This window comes from Podarcis melisellensis (genome assembly GCF_964234715.1).
Source record: "Podarcis melisellensis genome assembly, chromosome: 6".
NCBI classification, from domain to species: Eukaryota; Metazoa; Chordata; class Lepidosauria; order Squamata; family Lacertidae; genus Podarcis; species Podarcis melisellensis.
In genome coordinates, this window is record NC_138538.1 from 92,707,620 (window position 1) to 92,724,767 (window position 17,148).

The 17,148-nt window shown below is 48.9% G+C and overlaps 1 protein-coding gene across 1 annotated transcript; it reads right to left on the reverse strand.

Moving 5' to 3' along the window:
• Positions 1–3,754: 3,754 nt before the first annotated feature.
• IER5 (immediate early response 5) lies at positions 3,755–5,405 on the reverse strand. Its single transcript, XM_081914787.1, is given in 3 exon segments — positions 3,755–5,233; positions 5,235–5,285; positions 5,288–5,405. Coding segments are annotated over 3 exon segments (939 nt in total). The 5' UTR covers positions 5,360–5,405; the 3' UTR covers positions 3,755–4,417.
• Positions 5,406–17,148: the final 11,743 nt, after the last annotated feature.

The following is a 17,148-nucleotide window of genomic DNA, read 5'->3' on the forward strand; positions in this document are numbered from 1 at the left end:
TACATACTCAAGGACTTGGTATCCTGCACGTGAGAACACTCAGCTATAAGAGGCTGCATCTTCAGTGGTTCCCAATCCAGATGGGTTTACAAGCTCATCTACTTTTCGGGAAAACTAGCCAACCTAAATCTCAGAAGATACCTTATTTGATGGTTTTGAATTCTGGTGTTGGAGGAGACTCTTGAGAGTCCCATGGACTGCAAGAAGATCAAACCTATCCATTCTGAAGGAAATCAGCCCTGAGTGCTAACTGGAAGGACAGATCCTGAAGCTGAGGCTTCAATACTTTGGCCACCTCATGAGAAGACTCCCTGGAAAAGACCCTGATGTTGGGAAAGATGGAGGGCACTAGGAGAAGGGACAACAGAGGAGGAGATGGTTGGACAGTGTTCTCGAAGCTACCAGCATGAGTTTGACCAAACTGCAGGAGGCAGTGGAAGACAGAAGTGCCTGGCGTGCTCTGGTCCATGGGGTCACGAAGAGTCGGACACAACTAAATGACTAAACAACAACAACACCTTATTGCGAGGCTTACAGAAATACCAAACTTTTGTGATCTGCAGGTGGTAGAGAGCAGGCGTGTGCCTAGAAGTTGGCAGGGTGCAAAAAACTACCCCTCTCCACTCTGGCTCCGAGGGGCTAGAACAGGGGTCCCCAAACTAAGGTCCGTGGGCCGGATCAGGCCTAATGGACTCATTTATCCGGCCCGCAGCAACCCCCACCACCTGCCTGCTCTTACCGGCGCTGCGCTGCTGCCCACCTCCGGGTCGGAGCAGCGCTGGAAATAGCTTGTGTGCATGCGCAAGCGTTATTTACACATGCACAATCATTATTTCTGGTGCACATCTGGGTTGGAGGCCCGTGCACATGCACACAAGCTATTTCTGGTGCTCCTCTGACCTGTAAGTGTGCCAGAAATAGCATGTGCACACTCGTATGGGCACGCACTACCCCACCCTCCGCACGATCGGTGCTGGAGACACCGGCCCGAGGCGCGGTAAGTTTGCTAGAAGCCCATCGGCACATTTCCTGGGCTATTCCTCCGATGCGCTGGACAGCAAGGCAAGGCTCACAGCTCCTCTGGGCGCTCCTTGCCAAGGGCACAAGGGATGGCAGGGGTGTGTGCCATTACAGCTCCTTGCCAAGGGAGCTTAGGTATGCCTCTGGTACAGAGTTCATGCTAGGAACTTGCAGATCCGAGGCTGAAATTTAACTTGGCGAGTTACCTGGGACTGTGGCCTTCTCAGGCCTCAGAATCCTCTCCAGACACAGGATGGACACACAACAACACCCCCTTGCTATTTGCAGACACTAGGAAGGTTTTGCATTGGCCAAGCCTGGTGTGAAGTATTAGATGCCTCCTAAACTTCTATCTGTGCCTTATGAAGGGTACATTCGGAATGTAGGAAGCTCCCTTGCGCCAAGTCAAACCAAGGATCCATCTAGATCAGTATTGCTACACTCCCTAGCAGTGGCTCTCCAGCTTTTCGGACAAGAAGTCTCTACCTGGAGATCAATCCTGGGACCTCTGTCATGCAACGCAGAGGGCTATACCACCGAATAGTGGCTTCTGTCTGCTCCACTTGGAAGTTCTAGCCCCTGGATAACTGCCTTGGAGATCTCCAGGTATGGCTGGACAGGGATCGGCTATAAAGAATGTCATGCCGCAGGAGGGTGAGGAGTTGGCCAATAGTACTAATAATAATAATAATAATAATAATAATAATTTATTATTTATATCCCGCCCATTTGGCTGGGCTTCCCCAGCCACTCTGGGCGGCTTCCAAAAAAACATTAAAATGCTGCAATACATCAAACACTAAAAGCTTCCCTAAACAGGGCTGCCTTCAGATGTCTTCTAAAAGTCTGGAAGTTGTTTTTCTCTTTGACATCTGGTGGGAGGGAGTTCCACAGGGTGGGTGCCACTACCGAGAAGGCCCTCTGCCGGGTTCCCTATAACTTGGCTTCTCGCAGTGAGGGAACCACCAGAAGGCCCTCGGTGCTGGACCTCAGTGTCTGGGCTAAACAATGGAGGTGGAGACGCTCCTTCAGATATACTGGACCGAGGCCGTTTAGGGCTTTAAAGTTCAGCACCAACACTTTGAATTGGGCTTGGAAACGTACTGGGAGCCAATGTAGGTCTTTCAAGACCGGTGTTATATGGTCTCGGCGGCCGCTCCCAGTCACCAGTCTGGCTGCTGTGTTCTGGATTAGTTGTAGTTGGGATATGGTGAACTGGTATTGATTTAAGTGGAGCAAAGCCTGATAAGGCAGGGAAAAGGAGGGTATTGTTTATAAATGCCTTGATTTATCATACAGATATAGAATTGTAGAGTTGAAAGGGACCCCGAGGGTCATCCAATCCAACTGCCTGCAATGCAGGAATCTTTCACTCATGTAGATTAACAGTCTCTAGCTATACCAACTGAGCTATATATACAGCAGGCTTTTTTGGCTGGTATACTCAAGGCAACACAGCAGTTCAAAAGCTCGTCAAAGTGCAAGTAGATAAATAGGTACCGCTCTGGCAGGAAGGTAAACAATGCTTCTGTGCGCTGGTCTGGTTCGCCAGAAGCGGCTTAGTCATGCTGGCCACATGAACCGGAAGCTGTATGCCGGCTCCCTCGGCCAATAAAGCGAGATGAGCGCCGCAACCCCAGAGTCGTCCGCGACTGGACCTAACGGTCAGGGGTCCCTTTACCTTTACTCAAGGCAGGATCTACAACATACTCTATATTTAAAATATGTAAATATCACTGCTCCAAAACATATGTACTGCCCCACCAATGGTTTGTAAGACAGTTTACTGGTGGGGGGGGGGGGAGAGAGAGAGAGTAACATGAACTATAAAATAGAATAAAATCAGGATAAAACTAGACTAATCCTAGCAATGCATAGTGACAATGCAAGACTAAAGAAAGTGTTAATTGATTTTAAGCTTGGAGAAATAAAGTCATATTAACCTGGTACCAAAACTACCAATGTGGGTACCAGCTGATCCCCTTTAGGGACAGCATTCCACACCCATCTTCCTAAGGATCACCCATTGTTCCTCATTCAATGGGAATAGCCAAAGAAAGCCCTCAGTAACTGGAGTACAACTCCCATGTGGCCATTTGTTCTTCTGGGATAATGTTACAAGCCTTTTGGATGAAATCTGCCCGTGTCACGAACAAAGGGCAACACCACCAACTGCCCAGTGTTTCTAACCACTTTGCCGTGCTCTCAGCAGACATCCACATCTAAGATCAGCTGAGCCCTTTAAAACATTTAAACTCTGCCATCACAGGATAGCACCACTCTTTTTCAAGCACTGTGAATGCGTCTCAGCTTTGAACGACTCTTCCCCAGCAGAAATGCCCGTGTTTGTTATTTTCACCTCTTATGCTACGTGGTTTGTGCAGACAGCCTAATGGCATCAAGAGGATGTTTTGAGACAAGCCCCACATAACTCAGCCAAAGGAAGGACATTCGCTTCCTTTACCTCCAACCTGTTTTTTCCTTTATATCCCTAATTACTATAACTCAGATCAGTGCTATGCCTGCTGCTTATCCACATCTTTCCGGTGCCTTTGCTGCTAAATTATTTTATTATCATTTTTCTTGAATTTATATACCGCCCTATACAGACCCGGAGGTCTCAGGGCGGTTCAAGAAGGGACCAACTGCTGCCCCACCATTTGAAGGGGGAAGAGAAATTAGCACCCATAACCTCCCCAGTCCAGAGACGGCAGAAACACAAGTGCAGCTTAAACAATGTCAAAATATTTAATACGTGTTGCACACGCCAGAAGTTTACAATTGCCATACAAAAACACATCAACCGGAGGAAGAATATTGTACAAAGTGTCCTCTCTCCCATAACCTTTATAAAACAAAGGCTGGGAGTAATCACCCCAGGGAAGTGTCCCTCAAGAGATCTGCAAACACAGTTCCAACACACCTTCTCAGCCCTTCAAGCCTAGTGCTTTAGGGGCTTATCCTCCCCCCAAAAAACCCCCTAATCTTACAGCAAACTTTCCAAGGGTTGCTCGGAAGAACATGCTCTGCGCGGCACGAGAACAAGGCAAGGGTATGACCTTCAGAACCGCTCGACCGGAGGATGGATGGAAAGAGGGAAGGGAGGGAGGGCAGGAAAACGCTGAGCTGCTTCCACGCAGACTGCAAAATCACAACCGGGGGGACGGAGGGGAAACCATCTCTCCAGCCCACCCCGTCTAAAGTTTTAAACGCCGCAAATTGCCCTGGGTCCAGTCGCGCCCGCATCCCTCCGCGGGAAAAGAACGGGTGGCGCATGGAAGGAGCTTCTCGACTTCTTGAAATCCGAAGCAAACCCGGATCAACGTGCAGCCACCCCTCTCTCCCACCCCCCCACCCCGCGGTCCCAATAATATGCAACCGGGGAAAATGGGCAAGTTCAGAAAGCCACGATGGCCGTGCTCCAAGGGTTGAGGTTGCGCAGCATGGACTCGTCGCAGCAGATCGGCCCCGGCTCGGCGTCCGCTGCTGCTCCGGCCGACGCCTCGTCCTTGTCGTCTTCCTCGGCTTCCCTCCGCCGGCGCCGCCCGGCGCCCGACGGCTTTTTGCCGAGCAGTCCCGAGAAGCTGGAGCCGAAGATACTGATGAGGCTGGCCACGTTGCCCGTCTCCAGGTCGCCGCCGCCGCCGTCGTGGCGCCTGGGGATCTGCGGCTCCCGCTCCCTGCGCGGCTTCTTCAGCGGGGAGCTCCCCGACGGCGCGCCCTCGCCTGGTTGCGCAGCGGAGCCCCGCTTCCTGGGGCAGCAGGGCGGAGAGGGAGCCTCGGCCGGCTGCTTGCCGGTATCCGCCGTCGGAGAAGAGCAGCCGCAGCAGCGCCGCGCCAGCCGATTAGCATCCCAATCCGGCGCGAGGTTCCGCGGCGACGGGGGAGCCCTGCGCTCTGAAGGCAGCGCCGCCGGCTGCAGGAAAAACGGAGGCGAGGAGGGAGGAAAGACGGGCAGCCTCGAAGGTGGTCCTCCTCCTCCTCCTCCTCGGAGCGGATCCGCACCAGGCGCCATCGGCCCCGGAGCAGCAGCCGGGAAAGGCGCCGCCTGCGCGCCATCCAACTCGCTCAGGTAGACCTGCCGGGCGCTGCGCAAGACGAGCGAGACCAGGAGGTTCCGGTGCAGCTTGACGCCGCCGCGCTGGCCCCGCGCGCCGTACATCTTGCCCAGCGAGATGCTGACGATGCGCTGCGCCTCCAGCTTGCAATCCATTGCCCGACGGGATGCCCTCGGCCCGGCGCGCGGGGCCAGGAGGGGCGAACGAAAGCGGGAGCAGCCCGTCCGCGCAAAGCACACTGCGCGTCTCCGTCGGAGGAGCAGCCGACAGAACCTCACCATCCGCCGCGCTCCATCCCGCGGCCGATTGAAGGCAGCCCAGCCCGGAGCGCGCGGTTTTGAGAACGCAGCGCATTGCGCCGGAGCCAATCAGAACAGCGGGCGGTTGCCAGGCTCCGCCCACCCCCGTCTAGCCTCCGGCGCGCGCCCGGCTTCCTCCCTCATGCGCGCGCCCGCCCCGCGCGCTCGGCCAATGGGAAGCGTGGGAAGCGAGATTCGAATAGGTCCTTGGCCCCGCCCCTCCCGCCTGCTGAGCCCGCGCTTCCAAGAGGCGAAGCGTTCCTTGCGCGCTGGGGGCTGCAAAGAAGGGGTTGCAAGAGATGTTTTTTTGTGCAGATAAGCGAACCTCTCCCAATTCAACAGCAGCGCTTGTTCCCCCAGGAAGCGTGCGCGTGCAGGATCGCAGCCTTTCTGCACCCTCTTGGAGCTTCCAGATGATGCAAGCTTTTTTTATTCTTTTGATATTGCTCACTCCCTGTTTTATTCCCTCCAACATTTCTCCGATGAAAATAGGGACATCTTATTCCATACCCTCCAACATTTCTCCATTGAAAATAGGGACACCCTATTCCATACCCTCCAACATTTCTCCATTGAAAACGAGGACATCCTATTCCATACACTCCAACATTTCTCCAGTGAAAATGGGGACATCCTATACCATACCTTCCAACATTTCTCCAGTGAAAATAGGGACATCCTATTCCATACCCTCCAACATTTCTCCAATGAAAATGGGGATATCCTATTCCATTCCCTCTAATATTTCTCCATTAAAAATGGGGACATTCTATACCATACCCTCCAACATTTCTCCAGTGAAAATAGGGACATCCTATTCCATACCCTCCAACATTTCTCCAATGAAAATAGGGACATCCTATTCCATACCCTCCAACATTTCTCCATTGAAAATAGGAACATCCTTCTCCATACCCTCCAACATTTCTCCATTGAAAACGGGAACATCCTATTCCATACCCTCCAACATTTCTCCATTGAAAATAGGAACATCCTTCTCCATACCCTCCAATATTTCTCCAGTGAAAATGGGGACACCCTATTCCATACCCTCCAACATTTCTCCAATGAAAATAGGGACACCCTATTCCATACCCTCCAACATTTCTCCAATGAAAATAGGGACATCCTATGGGAAAGCAGAGCATTCCGGGATCAAATCAGAAACTAGGACAACTTCTGTAAATCCGGGACTGCCCCTTGGAAAATGGGGACACTCGGATGGTGGGCTATCACCCTAATCTCTCCTCGTGTCAATTTTTACAGAGCAAAAAGTGGGAATTCACACAAGATGAAAACATCGTTCCCCATATGAACAGCAAAGTTAAAGCTGTTATAACCTACGTGGCATTTACTGCAATTTAGCCATTTGCTGTTTACATGGAGAGCGATGCTGACTTTATCGTAAGGAATGCTGACATAACGCAAGCAAAACGCCTTGAACACAATGTTGTTATTGCAGAGCTTTCAATGTGTTTTGAATTTTACAGTGCTGAATCCTAAAGTACCGGGTAAGACACAGGTCAAAGTCTCAGTGACTTCCTAGCAGAAAGCTCCTTAATACTTAGCCGATGTAAAGCAAAGCTCACACAAGTAGCCTGTTTCCCCATTACAGAGGAAGTAAATAACATGCTAATTTTACCAATGCTCATGCATACTCAATGAATCAGCAACAGTCATAGCTTAATAACAGCCAGATCCTTGTCACTTCTGCCAAGCTGTGGCCTTTGGCCTTTGAAATAATTGATCTTTATTATTATTATTATTAAATATTTTATTGATTTACAGAAGTATGTGTAATGTCTTTCATATTTTTTCCATGTAATATTTTTGCAAATCAGTTTCATTTGTTGAGACAGTAGGAAGAAAAGGGGGGAGGGGGGGAAGATGGGTGGGGGTGGGTGGCGATGTTTCTATTTTGCTTAATGTATGTAGGGTTTGGTGTCAGCGTTGCTCGTGCAGCTTCTCTGCTGTTCACTTGTGTTCCTTTGGTGGTGAGAGAGGTTGGGGTTGGCCTAGAGTGTGGTTGTTCGTTTGTGACTGGCTGTGGTGAGCTTTGTTTTCGTGCGAGAGTGGGGTGGGTGAGTGGGTGTTTTGGATCAGGTTAGCCATATTGATTCATATGCTGTTGGTGAACTATTGTCATTGTCTTGCTGGGCTGTGTCTGTGATAAAGGGGAGCCATACCGGGGTAAAGGCGTCTTCTTCTGTTTGTCCCCGTGTCAATTTCAATTTGTTGGTTAATTTTTCTAGTAGGGCTGTTTCCCATTGGTCCATTCTTACTCCTGACAGGTCTCTCCAGTGTCTGGCTATGGTGTTTCTGGCTGGCAGAAGCGATTTTCAGCATCCAGACATGTGCAGACGCAATTTCCGGTATCTGTGTGTGCGCAGACATTATTTCTGGCACTGCTCGGCGAGTCCCCACGCTGCGCTGCTCTGGTTTCGCGCAGCACACGGGGGACTCACTGAGCGGGTCGCTCGGTTCGGGGGTGACTCGGGGGCCGGTAAAACGGTCTTCGCGGGCCGCATCTGGCCCATGGGCTGCACGTTGCCGACCCCCGTTCTAGATAGTCGGGGGGGTACCACATAACACTTGGTTGCTGTTGCTGTTGTTATTGAATTTACCGTATTTTTTGCTCTATAAGACTCACTTTTTCCCTCCTAAAAAGCAAGGGGAAATGTGTGTGCGTCTTATGGAGCGAATGCAGGCTGCGCAGCTATCCCAGAAGCCAGAACAGCAAGAGGGATTGCTGCTTTCACTGTGCAGAGATCCCTCTTGCTGTTCTGGCTTCTGAGATTCAGAATATTTTTTTTCTTGTTTTCCTCCTCCAAAAACTAGGTGCGTCTTGTGGTCTGGCGCGTCTTATAGAGCGAAAAATACGGTATATAATTTATATATTGAATATATATAATTCAATATATCAGCTTATACTGAAATGATTCTGACATGTTAATTAGGCTACCCATCTACAGTCTGTTGCATCAAATATTTTTTGTTCTGCATATTAAAAAAAACCACCCCATGCGCCGTTGCTTTTTTAGGCTCTCTTCATTTAAAAAAAAATATGTTTACAATACGTGCTATTTCCTTCCCTCTTCTGATATTTTGAGTATCTTGGTCCACAGAAATGCATTGCTATGTGCCACATGGGCAATGATTGCCGTAACTAGTCATAATTGCTGTAGCGTTTGGTCATGTAAGCACTTCTGACAACACCTGACAGTTGTTGAGCCCTGCAGGATCGTAACAACTGTCGAAATGTTTGCATATATGACTCTTCAGGTATACTGATTCCACCCCCCATAATTATAGTCTTAATTCATGATGCTCCTCAACAACTATTTAGGATGAATCAGGATTAAGTGCAAACACAGAGAGCCAAAATCATTATTACAAAATCTCACTACAGCCAAAGAGAGACAGGCTGCAATCAGTAATGATCAGTAATCACTATCCCAGGCTGCAATTCCAGAGTTTTATATTGATTTTTTGCACTCTCTCTTTGGAGGGGGGTTAGTACTAGGTTTCCTTGCACACTCAGAACACAGTGTGACATTTCTGAGTAAACCTGCAATTGGACTATGCAGTTAAATAATCGGAGGTGTACAATTTGTACATTTTAGTAGATTTATTTATGAGCTGTAGCAGGCCTACCCAGGATGAGAACATGGAGAACAACAGGTGGTGGCTGTCCTTGCGTTTATTCCTTGTGAGTCCCTCAGAGCTAATTCTCAGATAAGAGGCAACTCTATATTTCGGCTGCATGACTTTGACTGCAGATTAGGGCTCACACACAAAGGTTTAATATTCCTTCCTGTTAAAAAGAAAATCTAGAAGACTAGGTAACAAGGAGCAAGGTACTAAGTTAGTTTTATCCCTGATATCTAGAGCTTTCTATGGGGGAACATGAGACATATGAGCCAGTCTAAAGTGGCAAAGTCCAGCAACAGGTTCTGCTCCTACTCTGAGTCTGATTATTAGAACGCAGGCACGAAAAAGTCACGATTCTGTTTGTGTTATACAAAAATATGTCTTTATATTAAAATATCCCTAGAAACGTTTTGAAAATATCCCTAGAAACGTTGCTGGATTTGTCACCTCAGCATCTGAAGTTTACTTGCAACCTTTAGCTAGCTAATATAAGCACAGGAATAACTGGTGAGTTTGGAGGGGTATTTTTGTTAGGCGGGGGTTGCAAGGTACATAAAAGGCTTGGGGCACAAGCCCATGCTGCAAATTTGCATATGCTAATCTATGAGGGTTGCCATATTCCCCAAAGTGTTGTTGAGCTCCACCACCACCCCTAACATCCCCCCCCAAAAAAAATCATTTGGGGGCTTTTCTTTGATTTTTTAAAAATAAAATAGCCCAACTTGCCATATATCCGGGTTTTCCTGGACATTTTGCCAATTCAGCAAAAATCTGTCTGGATGCCATTTTTCCATAGCTGTCAACTTACAGGTTTGAAAATAAGGGACCAGCAGCCTCAAAAATAAGGGATCAGCAGCAAAAATAAGGGATTTTCCACACAGGTATGTTCAACTTCTGAGCCCCTCCAAGCCAAAGGCAGAAAGCCCAGCCAGCAGCCAAACGAAACCTCAAGCGGTGGTTCCCACAGCGCAGCAACCCGGCAAAGGGGATGCAGCAAGGAAAACCACCGTCACCTCTCCGCTGGGAAGCGCTGAGCAAAGGCGAGTCCCCAGGCAACGCGGCCGATTTGATCGGCACAAGGCATGCAAGCTCCACCCCCTAGTCGTTCTTAGACTCCTTATTGGGTGAGCAACGCAGCCAAGCAACACAGTTGGAGCCTCCCTCCTCCCTGGCCGGCAGGGAGGGAGGGAGGGAGAGGAGCTGCTTCCTTTGAAACCCAGGAAATTTAAGGGACATCAATAAGGGACAGCAGCAGGACATGGTGCTGGGATAAGGGACTTTCCCGCCAAATAAGGGATGGTTGACAGCTATGCATTTTTCTTAGTGATTCCCGGATGTGTCCGGGAAAACCTGGACGTATGGCAGCCCTAAATTTATATCTACAGGTGCATGAGGGCAAATTAAGATGGATAGTGCCTGGTGATCTCACCACCCCCACACTTTGCTTATATGGTGGTTGGACCCCCTGCAAATTAAAACATAAAAATTATACAGTTGGTTTTTTAAGGGGGGAAAGGGGTAGGTGATCTTGGGCCTGGGACAAAAGACAAGGGTCTCACGCCCTCCCCCCTGCCCCCCAGCTACCCCCTAACAGGGACCCTGGGCTGTGGTTACTTTGAGGGGTAGATTTGGCCTTTTAATGCCATCTGGACAAGGACAGAAGAACTAAAGAACTAACAGTGCGGTTCTATATATCAGTCCCACTGGACTGAATAGGACTTACTACTGGAAGAAGCAAAGATCACCAGTGTCAAAGCAATGATTCTTGAACATCAACTTCGTTGGACTGGTCATGTTGTGCGGATGCCTGATTATCATCTTCCAAAGAAACTACTCTATTCCAAACTTAAAAATGGAAAGTGTAATGCTGGTGGTCAACAAAAGAGGTTTAAAGACTCTCTCAAGGAAAATCTTTAAAAATGTAGTACGTATAAGCACAGACAACTGGGAAACACTGGCCTGCGAGGGCTCCAGTTGGAGAACAGCCTTTACCAAAGGTGTCGTGGACTTTGAAGATGCTTGAACTCAGGATCAAATGTGCTAAGAGGAAGACATGTTTGGCAAACCCTCACCGTGATCAACTCCAGCCGAGAAACAGAGCCGTCTTTCCCATTGGGTTTACTGGTGCGTTGGGCCAGGGCGCCGGCCTCTCAGGGACGCCCCAGCGAGTGAGAGAGCTGTGCGGCTTTGCCGGCGGCCTCCCCTTTCCCTCCTGCACACCCGCCAGCTGCGGCCCGTCAACCATATGGCCCTGCCCAGAAACCCGTCCCCACCGTGGAAGGACATGTGGATCCAGAATTGGCCTCCACAGTCACTTATGGATTCACTGTTAAGACCGTGTTCATGGAAGACAGTCTTACTCGGCTACGAGGGATTGCAAAGAAAACTACCTGCGAAGATGGTCGCAGCCTTAGCGGCTTCCTCACTGGAAATGAGATAGGAGGAGAAAACGGAAAGGAAAAGGGTGGAACAGAAGCAAATTACTGCTTATGCAACAATACTCTGAACAGCAGGAAAGGTGAAGGGTGCTTGGGTAATGTGTCCTTCCTGATGAAAGCCACTGGTACTATATAGAGAGATGAAAAACTATTGTTTCAGAAGGATGTGAGGAAGAGGTGACTGCACCCTTAATTTGGGTCTCCTTGGCTAGACACAGGAGGGCAAAACAGTGGTCACTTTTAAGAATCCTAATTGTCTTTAGTTACATGTGTGTGTGTGTGTGCTTGTGTGTTCCACAAATGCAAGTGGTCCATACACACAACAGAGTGCAACAGGTTGTAAGAGACAGGTTCTTTGTAAAGCCCTTTAGACCCTTTGAAGAGCACACATTCTTTAGAATACCAGTCACACCTCTTTCTTAAAGTAAAAAATTCTTCTTTCATTGGGACTTTTCCCCCTGTTTGTGCAAGTAAAATTCTTGCCACTGTAGTCGCATACTGTCAGACCCCAACTCCTGAATGCCTCCGTTTTGGAAGAAGAATAATAAGAAGAAGAGTTTGGATTTGATATCCCGTTTTATCACTACCCTGAGTCTCAAAGCGGCTAACATTCTCCTTTCCCTTCCTCCCCCACAACAAACACTCTGTGGGGTGAGTGACGCTGAGAGACTTCAGAGTAGTGTGAATAGCCCAAGGTCACCCAGCAGCTGCATGTGGAGGAGTGGGGAAGCAAACCCGGTTCACCAGATTATGAGACTACTGCTCTTAACCACTACACCACACTGGAACGTTTCAGCTCCTGAATGCCACAAACCTGGAAGTAAGTGTTCTGGTTTTCGAACATTTTTTGGAAGCTGAATGTCCGACACGGCTTCTGCTTGAGTGCAGGAAGCTCCTGCAACCAATCGGAAGCTGCGCCTCGGTGAAACATTTCAGAAGCCGAATGGGCTTCTGGAACAGATTATGTTCAACAACCGAGGTTTGATTATACATGAATAAATTTCTATACCGTTTGGGTCATTCTGTCCCTATAATTCCCAAAAGGAAAGCTTCTGGTTTTGTTTTTTACAAACGTTATTTTAAACATCTTTTTCAATTCATTATATAGCATTTCCCAGTAAGCTTTAACCCTACTACAAGACCACCACATATGATCAAAAGAGGCTTCTTTCTCTTTCCATTTCCAACCCTAACTCTTGGCCTTCCATTTTAAATATCCCAGCAACAGCAACAACGCTTTGCTTCTTTTCAGGATCACTGAGATGCACTGAACTGCTCCGAATGGCTGCTCTCAGATTGCCAAAAGAGGAGCAGAACACATTGCCCTTTTAAGAAGGCAGATGTTTTAGTCCTGGTTCCCCCTGTGGCTTTCTCCTTTCCTTTCCCTCCTCCAGACCCAGATTGATGTCATGATTAAATTTCAGTTGGAGTCAGTCCCATGGCTGCTTGAGAGTTCAGATCCTCTTGGGCGGCTTTGTTGTCTGTCTCAGGGAGAGGCAGAGGCTGTGTGTGTGTGTGTTGGTGTGTGTTGTGGACGCCACACGAGAGCTGTGTTTCTCTTCCGCAGAGCCTGTGATTGGTTCAGAACTGATGCTGGGGTTCCCTGCATTGATTGGTTAGATTATATTATAATCCTGGGTACTGATGCACTACATGGTTGTGGTCTGAGCTGTGCTGTGTTGCTTTTCTCACAATTTCAATCAGTGGCGTAGCGTGGGTTGTCAGCACCCGGGGCAAGGCAAGTAATTTGCAGCCTCTAACCTGTGGATTTTAGCACACACACCCCTTCACAGTGGGCGACGACCCGGCGGCTCGGATCGGATTCGCACAGCCAGCATTGCAGTGAGAGAGAGTGAGTGAGCCAGGTAGGGGCAGAGAGCTGCGAGTGCGAGTGCACCCCCCCCAGATGTTGCGCCCAGTGCGGCCGGCCCCCCCTGCACCCCCCACGCTACGCCACTGCTTTCAATGCCTCTGTCCTGGAGAAATGGCTCCCCACCACCACCCTCGCATGGCGGTGGAGGGATGGAGGAGTGTAACTTTATGTGCTAATCTCTCCCTTGTGATCTAACTGTTCTGGAAGGGTTTGACAAACAATTAACAATCCTCCCTCCAGTGCTCAGCTGCGACAAAGGTGTTCCTCCCCCCCCTTTTTTTTTAAGAAGGGGGGATTTGATTTCTTAGTGACTGCAGAGCAGGTGATGACAGAGACATGGAAGGAATAAATCAAATTGTAACCCCACCTAGAAGGGAAATCAGACCACACTATAAGGAAGCGCCAAACAGGAAACAGCTTGCGGTGTGCATTCATAATTGCAGAAAAGTGTGCTCATGACAGATCGCTTGTTGTCCTAAATTTGCATTTGTCATCCATTGAAGAAGTGCGTAGTGTAGCCTTTAGGCAGTAAAATATTGTTGACTAGGAACGTGTGGCATCTACATCCAGGCTGGTCAAATGCCGCCGTGAGACTTATTCTCGCATACAGCATGCAGAATCTTGTCTAGAACCAGTGGAAACAGAATGACAGAGCTGCATTAACGATTCTCACCGACAGCATTTGCAGAGCAGTGAGGCAGGGAAACAAAGCCGCTGTCAGACAGAAGCTTGATTGTTAGAAGCCTGTGTTCAGATTCCTACTTCATCATGAAGCTCTCAGAAGACTTCTCCCCCCCCTTCCTCTCTCTTCCTTTTTTTCTCTCTCTCTCTCTCCCTTCCTCTCCCTTCTCCTCTCTCTCTCTCTCTGCCTTGCCAATCTTGCAAATGTGTTGCAGGGGTGAAACTAGGCTTTATTTCACCCACGATGCCCCTCAGGAGACTTAACCCAGGGCACAAAAACCTGCCTAGCCTCGTAGCTCTGTTTGCTGTGAACATAAAAATGGAAAATTTTAAAACAGGAACCAATGTCCACATAGCCCTGCTTTAGGTGAACAAAAAAAGCTCCACTGGGATGGTACAATTTTGTTTTTTAAAATCCTGGCAATGGGTAAAAGCTCTAATATGTATTGTTGACATCTGTCTGCCTCAAGAGACAATGTCGTGCATCTCTGGGGGTGAAGCCAAACTGCTGTTTTAGCAGCACCAAGGTGAACTTCCCATGGCACAAGCCTGGGCATTGTGTATGGAGGTCATGGGACAACAAGACTCCCCTCTTGGCCTCACTGATGTGATCCAGCTGAGGTCTAGGAGAGACTTGGAGAGAGCGTGGGCTGCTGCTACACTGAGTAAACCGCAAATGTGTAGGTTGAGCCAAATAGTTCTGGCGCACTGGCTCAGAACCTTTGGAAAAAGTCATTGTTTTAGTGCATTGCAAGTTCCCTCCCATCTGGGTTGCAGGAGGAATTGGGAGGGTGGTGGCAGCAGCCATTGGAGAGTAAGAGCCTCTTGGGCAGCCCTGCAAAGTTGTGGGGCAATGAAGGGGGTGTAAAAGCCTCTCTTGGGAATCTCCTATTTGTCATAAGCCTCACTGCTGTGCAGGTAACCAAAACCAAGAAGGCCTTGGGGATAGCTCAGTCTGTAGGACGTGAGACTCTTAAACTCAAGGTTGTGGGTTTGATCCCCAAGTTGGGCGAAATCTTCCTGCATTGCAAGGGGTTGGACTAGATTCCAAGTCTACAATTCTTTGATTCTATGAAATGCAAGGATAATGCATCTTTTGCCAGCACTTGCACCACTTTAGGTTTTTAGCAACTAGTAAGGTAAAGGTAAAGGGACCCCTGACCATTAGGTCCAGTCGTGACCGACTCTGGGGTTACGGCGCTCATCTCGCTTTATTGGCCAAGGGAGCCGGCGTGCAGCTTCCGGGTCATGTGGCCAGCACGACTAAACCACTTCTGGCGAACCAGAGCAGTGCATGGAAATGCTGCTTACCTTCCCGCCAGAGCGGTACCTATTTATCTACTTGCAGTTTGACGTGCTTTGAACTGCTAGGTGGGCAGGAGCTGGAACTGAGCAAGGGGATCTCACCCCGTTGCGGGGATTCGAACCACTGACCTTCTGGTTGGCAAGTCCTAGGCTCTGTGGTTTAACCCACAGCGCCACCCGCGTCCCGCACTGTATGTGCTACCGCTGAGCTATAACTCTCTCCAAAATGTAGAGTAACTAGTATTTTAGTATTTTAGCAACTAGTATTTGGCCAATAAATATGTTGTCTTCGTTCCTGTAATCTTTTTATCGTTCCTGGAGGCGTTGCTGGCAAGAGTCCTCTCCCCTCTCTCTTTTTCTGTAGCCGCTGTTGCGTATAAGTTACAGGAGGGAAGAAAAATACGCACATCAAGATGTGTGTGCACGCAACTACAACGCAACGCCCCTCCCTCTCACTAGGTAATACCAAAAAAAAAGAAAAAAAGAATTCATATAGTCAAGTGTTGCCACTGGGAAACAAACTGTGAGCACATGGCAGCACTGCCTTAACGGATTAAATTGCCTTTGTGGGTGGTTGTGAATGCATGGCCAACCCCCACAACACACACACAGCACCCCGTCTATAGAAAGTATACTTAATGAGTACCTTATGGGGGAAACCTTTTGAAGGGAAGAGATGGAGTCCAGTTGCGTCTCCCCTACCTCCCTTAGCATCGGGATTTATTCAATCGCTTCCTCCTTGCATTTCCCTGTACACCAGTGCGCCATTCTGCCCTGCCACAGCAAAAATCTGCAGCACTTGCTGGTGGGAATAAGGCATTTTGTCACATACATACAGAGGAGCATTTAAAAATAGATTTTTTAACCGTAAGTAGGGCAGAATCGGGAAATGGAAGGTACCGTTCAACAGAGTAACAAGGCAAGGTGAAATATTTGCCGTGATGCTCGAACTTTTGACTTTCCCCTTCTAAGGCAAAGGAGATATTTGCTGCCTGAGGCAAGGTGGCAGAAAGAAGGCACCGCCCCGGGGCTCTGTGCAAAAACCTAAAGCCAAGAAGCTTTGTTAAGCTGATAGAAGTCACCGCTCTGCAGAAAGCACCTGAGCCGAGACCTTTTAACAAGCACCTTCAGCTGCTCAGATTTGATTGTGGAAACGGGTTTGGGGGTCCCAAGGTGTCTGTGCAGATTAAAGGATCCCCTCCGCAAAAAAGGTTGACAACAAAGTCCTTCCTCTAACAAGCCCTCTGCAAGGGAAGCAGCTTTTCAGAATAAGATCAGAGGTGCCGGTGGGATGAGACAGAAAGGACTGCTTCTGGCGGCTGAGCCGTGGACCTAGGCCTGCGTCTACTTTCCCTGTGATCGGATACCTGGCGCTATAGCTCTGAGCCTTCGCGGCCCTCTGACTCCCTTGAGAGCATGTCACAATAATGAGCAGAATCTTAAAGCGCAGGAGACTGCCTTTGAAATATTCAGTGCGGCTCCAATTCGTATGTATGTTTGTTTCTGAAGTGCAGAGAGGGAAGGCGGCAGACGGTTCCCCCTTCTCCTCCACCGCTGCCCCCACTTCCCTCTGCCTCGTTTCAAAGACGGGCCTTGGTGATGCTTTCAGCTTCTAATAATCCAGCGCTGGATGACAATGGAACACCTGAGGGAGATGACAGCCGACCAAGCCTTGGGAGTTCCACTTCAGTTCACGATGAAAGCAAATAGGTCAGGCAAACCCCGAACAAAGGAAGCCGGAGCTGCAGGAGGGTCCATGCAAAATGGTCTTGCTGCTTTAACAGAACAAAAAATTGGAAGCACAAAGGGGCAGGTTTTGTTTT